Source organism: Triticum urartu, chromosome 4 (assembly GCF_003073215.2).
Source record: "Triticum urartu cultivar G1812 chromosome 4, Tu2.1, whole genome shotgun sequence".
NCBI lineage: Eukaryota > Viridiplantae > Streptophyta > Magnoliopsida > Poales > Poaceae > Triticum > Triticum urartu.
Genome location: NC_053025.1, coordinates 95,399,433 through 95,406,799, shown reverse-complemented (window position 1 = coordinate 95,406,799; position 7,367 = coordinate 95,399,433). Strand labels below are relative to the sequence as shown.

Below are 7,367 nucleotides of genomic sequence, written 5' to 3'. Positions count from 1 at the left end.
AGGTGTCTAAATTCCAACTAAACATGACAGATGGATATATTAGTGCCAAACGTAGAACTAGCTACCTAATCATAGTAAGCTATCGGGAGGGGGTATATATCGACAACGACGACACTACATCTATGTCCCTCGACGACCCTTTCCCGATAAAAAAAAGAGGAAGAAGAAGAAAAAAAAGAGGAGAAGAAAGAATAGAGGAGAATCTATTCTTTCTTCTCCTCTTTTTTTTCTTCTTCCTCTTCTTTTTTTATCCTCTTCTTCCTCTCATGTTCGAGAGCATCGCCGAGGGGTCGGGAGGTTGCCTAGTGTCAAAGGATTCAACAAAACCATGTCTTCATCATTAGGCGAAAGTAACACGTGCATGATGGTACGAAGCTCTCCAAAGTTATTTTGGAACGGAGTCCTAGATAGCATAATTCGCTTTTTGGTACAAAGTTCAGCAAGAACCTTCCAAATATCGTTATTTGGAAGGCCTTTGCTGAAATTCATACAAGAAGGCAAATTATCCTATCCGGGACACCATTCCAAAATAATTTTGGAGGACTTCGTCATGCCCTGGTTACTTCCGGCTAATGATGAAGCCATGGATTTCTTCAATACTTTGACACTAGGAAACCTCTCTCGACCCCTTGGCGATCCTCGACCACTCGAACCCTCGACGACCCTGGAACCCTCGACCCCTAGACGACCCTGGAACCCTCGACCCTCGACCCTATAGAACCCTCGAACCCTCGACCCTGAAACCCTGGACCCTTGACCCCTTAACGACCCTCGACCCTCTACCCTAGTTCCCGACCCTCGACCCCTCGGTGATCCTCGACACCCTCGTTCCCGATAAAAATTAAGAAGAAGAAGAAGAAGAAGAAAGAGGAGAAGAAGAAAGGAATAGCTAGAGGGGAAGATCGAAGAAAAAAAAGAAGAAGAAGAAGAGGAGAAGAAGAAAGGAATAGTGGAGAAGAAGAGAAAATAGAATATATTCTATTTTCTCTTCTTCTCCACTATTCCTTTCTTCTTCTCCTCTTCTTTTTCTTCTTTTTTCTTCTTCTTATTTATTTCTCCTCTTCTTCCTCTCCTCTTCTTCTTATTTAGTTCTCTCGACCCCTCGACGACCCTCGTCCCTGATAACATTTTTTTTCTCCCCTCGACACCTCTCGACCTCTCGTCCCACTCTCGACCCCTCATCATCATCTATCACCCCCTCGTTTTCTTTAGCATATATCCATGAACAAAATAATAATTCATATATAGAAAAAATGCTATATGAACATACATACATATGAGCATATACAGAGAGCATATACATAGTCAAATCCATATACAGAGAGCATATACATACATACATACATACATACATACATATGAGCATATACATACATACATAGCCATACATACATACATACATACATACATACATAGCCATACATATGAGCCTCTCAGCGGCGATGGTCAGAGCGACAGGGATCGATGGGAAGGGGGAGCTCACTGGGGGCGCGACGGGGAGGAGGCCGGGGACGGGGAGGAGGCCGGCGACGGCGCCGGGGGAGGCCGGCGACGCGGCGCGGGGCGACGGGGAGGGGGCCGGAGATGGCACATGCAGTGACGAGGAGGAGGCCGGCGACGGCGCAAGCAGCAACGGGGACAAGGCCTGCGGCGGCGCGGGGCGACGGCGACGGGGAGTGGGCGACGACGGGCTCGGGGCGGTGACGACGACAATGAACGGCCTGGGGGCGTCGGGGCGAATGGGAGCGGTTGGCGAAATTTTCACAAGTGCTACCTTATATACCCAGAGCAATGGTCCCGGTTCGTGGCACGAACCGTGACCAATGCCCCCCTTTGGTCCCGGTTGGTGCCACCAACCAGGACCAAATGCCAATTTTCAGCAGCCCAAAGGGCGCGAAGCGGCGGCCTTTGGTCCCGGTTGGTGCCACGAACCGTGACCAATGCCCCCTTTAGTCCTGGTTGGTGCCACCAACCGGGACCAATGGCCTTGTGCTGGCCCGCGCCCAAAAGTTTAGTCCCACCTCGCTAGTTGAGAGGGCTCGGGAGTGGTTTATAAGCGCTGCTGCACCCACCCTCCCGAGCTCCTCTCAACTGCAGGCTTTCAGGCCTAATCTGTCACTGCAATGCCTGTGGGACTACTGGGCCCGCTGCGGGCCTGAATCCTGGCCCATCGTAGGGTTTCTAGTCGTATTCAGGCCGTGGTGGCCCAGTAGGTGGCATTTTTTTTGTTTTTTTGTTGCTTTATTTATTTTATTTTGTTTTTTGCTTTATTTTTTAATTCTTTATGCTTTTAGTTTTAGAAAAATTATAAACTTTTTGTTAATGCCATTAGTTTTCAAATTTGAAAATATTTTTTTAGTTTTTTTGTTTTCTTTGTTGCTTTATTTATTTTATTTTGTGATTAACTTTACTATAATAATAGTTTTTTCCTGTTTTTTTTATTTGTTTTTTGCATTATTTATTTTATTTTGTTTTTTGCTTTAATTTTTAATTCTGTTTGCTTTTAGGTTAGCAAAATTATAAACTTTCTGTTAGTGCCATTAGTTTTACAAAAATTATAAACTTTCTGTTAGTGCCATTATTTTCAAATTTGAAAACACTTTTTTAGTTTTTTTTGTTTTCTTTGTTGCTTTATTTATTTTATTTTGTGATTAACTTTACTATAAAAATAGTTTTTTCCTGTTTTTTTATTTGTTTTTTGCATTATTTATTTCCTTTGGTCCCGGTTCAAGCCACCAACCGGGACCAATGGTGGTGGGCCAGGAGCGAGGCCCATTGGTCCCAGTTCATCCCACCAACCGGGACCAAAAGGTCCAGATGAACTGGGACCAATGGCCCACGTGGCCCGACCGGCCCCCTGGGCTCACGAACCGGGACCAATGCCCACATTGGTCCTGGTTCTAGACTGAACCGGGACTAATGGGCTGACCCGGCCTGGACCAAAGCCCTGTTTTCTACTAGTGCTTTGTTGCCACTTCCTTCTCCTGGCCCCTGCCCGGGCCTCTGAACCAAGATGCTCTAAGGTCTCTGAAAACCATAGGCGATGGAGGATGAACACCATCCCCACACTCCTTAAAAAGGTGACCTAGGTTTCCACACACGGAGCACCAATCAGGCAGTCTTTCGTATTTCACCCTGAAGATCTCTCTATGGATCCCATCTTTCTTCTTCACAACCAGCGAGACGACGTTTCTGAGGGGTTTGGTCACGTCGATCCTGACACGGACACGCGCAAAGTTGCCTTCGAAATCTTGAGACTTCGGTTCTGCAAAGATAAAATCTCCTATAGTTGCTGAAAGAGCTTTGATTTTGGAGAAAAATCCATCGGGTAGGTCATGGATCTGAACCCATATTTCTATCTTCTTGAGTTCTATCAATGAGGGTTTCGTGAACCCATCATACGGTGCCAGCACTACAGCCTTTCCCTTGAAGTTCCATGGGCCCTCTTCCATCACTCGTTCCCAGTCTCCTAGGCACGAGAACTGCAGTGTATACAGATTGTCTTCGAGCGGTCGGATCTTCACTTCCTTTGCCAGGTCCCAGGCAACCCTCATGGTTTTATAAAACCAGTATTGGCTGTAGGGTTTATCCGTGTGCACCCTCACAATCGCCATCCATCGCGTAGCCTCCTCTGGAAGTTCAGTGTCTTCGATCACCACATCCTGCAGATCATCTTTTGTCAAACCTAGTTTAGCCATCATTGCTTCGAGGTCGGATGAGGCCGATCCCGAAGTCATCTTAGCAGTCACCATGAGTTCTCTAGCCCGAGGTTGTTTCTTCCGTGGGCGGTATGGTCCCAATCTAATCCCCAAGCCGGAACCCCGCCGAGGTCTTCGAGACCCCGCAGTCACCGGCAACGAGGGAGCGGGAGGGGAGATCAGATCTCTACGGGGAGCCAGTCGCCGCCGCCGAGAGGAGAGCCAAAACCCTAACGAGAGGGGATGCAACCACACATCTCTTCCATGTTTATGCCCTGCTCGTTAGAAGCACGAAGAGGCCATCTGCCAATTGGTGTCACTAGTGTGTGGGCCTGCACACCAGTTGATTAGTGATTTTCTAAAAGAAAAGATAAGTGGGCCCTGCTCAAGATCAGTGCATTCATATGGCTACCTCACGCTGGTTTTGCTAAAAAAATTGCTACCTCACGCTGGGTTGTGCCATTTTGGCCAATGGGGTGGACATGTCAGGCACAAGTAGGCCCAACCACTATTCTTTCTCCCTTTCTTATCTCAATGTAGTTAGATGCAAAAAATAAAATAAAAAATCACAATGTAGTTATCCTTTTTTATACCCCTAAAAGTTATCTTTTTTATAGAGAAAAATACTCACACCAACCAAAACTATAACACCGAAACAAGTACCTACGGATGTTGTTGTTGTTGATGTTTTTCTCAAAAAGATGATTTAAAACAAATATGAGTATGTTTTTGTAAATCATAAAGCGCCCTTACAAAAACATCATTATAAAAAATCATGCAAATCTTTAAGGGCGAAGACTTTTTCCTTCTGCGTGAGTATAACTCGTTTTCACCTCTAGGCTTCCTTCTGAGGTCTTGTGCTACTTGCTTGTCATGCTCCTCCAGCGACTCCATGTTACGACGTCTTTCTCTAGGTAGTCGACTTTGTCTTGTTACCGATGCACTGATGTCTGCTTGTTGTCGTTGTGCTAAACGTGATGGGAGTTGTGGCCCACTACGCACGTGCTTGACTGCCTCACCGCCTCTGCTCATGTTTTGAATAGACTTCTGATCAGACGACTGGACGATGCCCTCCATCACGGCGTGTGGCTCACATTGCCTTCGCGAGTCATGTGTGTTCGGTGGTGGTTGTGAAGCGGATATGCTCGGCAGTTCTTTTCCGTCTTGAATGTACCCCGCTAGGTTTTTTCCCACCGTATTACGTATTACCGGTAATGTACTGATTTATTGAGCATGTGTATTGGCATTTGTCATTGATGCCGCTTGACCCAAACACACCTAAAATCACATGTGATAGGTGCGGCTATAGTTGGGCGCGGCGGAGCGCACCATTCTATCTAGTATTATTGACAGCTTATAGACCGTGTGTTGTTTCCTCTCCCCTACATTAAATGCTTGCTATACGAGACATGGTGCGCTAGCTGCGGCCAGATCATGCAGCTGCACCGATAAGCATTTAGAAAAGATTATCCCAGCTTGCAAATCAAAGCATTAAAACACTACAATGAATGATTGAAAGTCTGTCACACCACAATTCCTCGTATAGTGCTCGGGCTCACCCCTGAAGGCCATAAACAGGTGGCCGGCCCACGTACGAGGCCCATCTACAAGGAAACGAAACGGAGCACAACTAGTGACGTGGCTCAAGATGAATGGGGGAGGAAGCGTCACGGCTCACGCGGCGAAGCTTCTAGCGTCTGGCGACCCGAGTCTACAAAGGGATATTTTCGCCTTGGTTTCGTTTCCGTTTCTCCTCCGTTTCATACTCGTTTGCCGTTAGCCGCCCAGGCGACACGGAACCCTAGCCGCCGCCGTATGCGGAGCCCTACGCCGTACGCCTCCCTCCTCAATGACGCCCCTCCCGCCGACCTCGACGGTGCCGACGCCGACCTCGACCTCTGCCCCGACGGCGGCCTGTGCTGGCCGGACGACCCGCTAGACACGGTCATAGGCTGCGTGTCCATGCTCGACGACGGCTTCTTGGAGGGCCTCGGGCTGGGCTGCTCGCCGCCGCGGGGCCGCGTCGGCGACGGCCAAGACTCCGGGGGCGCGCTGGCGGGCATGAAGGCCGACGCGGACCTCGGTTCGCTGGCGGAGGGGAGACCTCTGTCTCTCTGTGACACCGGCGCCCCCGGCGGCCGGAAGAGGAGCGCGTTCCACGTGTTCGACAGTAAGCCGGAGGGGTTGCCGCCGGCGCGAGCGCGCTCGCTGTCGTGCAGCACGACGACAACTTCGTCGTCCACCGCGTCCGGGGCCCGCAGCCTCTCGCCCACGCCCGGCGGGACCGAGGCGCCGCGGGAGCCTGCCTCCAAGGATGATGACCTGCGTTGGACTTTGCCGAGGAAGCCGCACCACCGACGGGGCGTCCGCAGGCGCGCCGCCTCCTGGTCTTTGGCTCTCCCGCCCCAGCTCATGTCGGCTGGTGCCTATGACTGTAACGGTGACAGCAATGCCAACGACGACAAAGACAAAGACTACGTGCTCAGCCACTGCAAGAAAGGCCGTCGCAATGGTGGTCCACGCCAGGCCAGGCGGCAGCAGAAGAAAACCGAAGACAAGATTTGCACCCACTGCCGCGTGGAGGACACGCCGCAATGGCGGACCGGGCCGGCCGGGAGCGGCACGCTGTGCAATGCATGCGGCATCCGGTACAAGATGGGTAAGCTATTCCCGGAGTACCGCCCGTCGACGAGCCCAGAGTTCAGCAGCCTCGAGCACTCTAACCGCCACAGGAACGTGGAAAGAATCAGGGAGAAGAAGAAGAAGATGAAGGTGATGGCTCCTGAGGTGCCGGTGAGTCCAGACGCGGATGACAAAGTACTCCTTCGAGTCTGTAAATATGAAAGGTAGCTGGGCACCGCATGACATGCGTGCCATGTATCAGTTAGCTGCAAATTCGATTCGTCCGAATTCGTCGGACGGTCAGGTCATGGATGGATTGCTTTTTAGATTCGGGCATGTTTAATTCGATTGATTTCTTAATTAGTTTCATTCATACTCCACTCCAGGAGATGTCAGCAGTAATTTATGTAAATATCAGGAGCTCCACTCCAGGTGGGTGGATGCAACTTGGTTGCAATGTGATTGTCGCTCTCTTCAGTTTTGCTTGGAAAAATTCATGTGATATTCGGTCTAAATTTGTGTATTCTGAGCCATTTGAGAATCTAAAGCACGCTGAAAGCGTACCCTGGCGTCTACATGGCAAAATCTCCGTCTACCTTGTCAGCCACTGTATGTTTAATTATGTAAATTCTGCTGTTTCCTCAAGTTAGCTGGGAGGGGATGGCAAATCGAATGTTTTTTGCTGGGAATTTATATTGTCCCACGGATAGTACATTCAGTTTGGAAGCATGGCAAATAATGGCAAAAAACTGAATTGTCAACTAAACTTGTCATCCTCGGCCACATAAATTTCTATGCAAATCGTTCACAATTGTCATACTTCCAGGTGGTACCTTTCTGAATGCTATTTGCAGAAATTATTGTGAAAGCTATCATATTCTATTAAGAGAACCATTGTACTCCCTCTGTACCAAAAATATATGTCGTTGAAGACTATAGTTCAACTTCTCCAGCGACATATATTTCGGTACGGATGGAGTATAAGTTTATGATATTCCCATGCTATTATTTGACATGAAATTTCTGATTAGTATTTATTTTCATAAT

General features: G+C 48.7%; 1 protein-coding gene across 1 annotated transcript; it reads left to right on the top strand.

The window, feature by feature from the left end:
- The first annotated feature begins 1,442 nt into the window (after window positions 1–1,442).
- On the top strand, window positions 1,443–6,822 carry LOC125554634. The gene is made up of 2 exons (XM_048718131.1): window positions 1,443–1,626; window positions 5,245–6,822. The coding sequence occupies exons 1-2, from the start codon at window positions 1,443–1,445 to the stop codon at window positions 6,546–6,548; spliced, it is 1,488 nt and encodes a 495-aa protein (XP_048574088.1). The 3' UTR covers window positions 6,549–6,822.
- Window positions 6,823–7,367: the final 545 nt, after the last annotated feature.

Excerpts from the sequence above, each read along its gene's own strand:
- LOC125554634 (XM_048718131.1), top strand. The coding sequence starts at position 1,443 with ATGGTCAGAGCGACAGGGATCGATGGGAAGGGGGAGCTCACTGGGGGC. Across the intron at positions 1,627-5,244 it reads GGAGGCCGGCGACGGCGCAA|TGCTCGGGCTCACCCCTGAA; the intron begins GCAGCAACGGGG and ends TTCCTCGTATAG.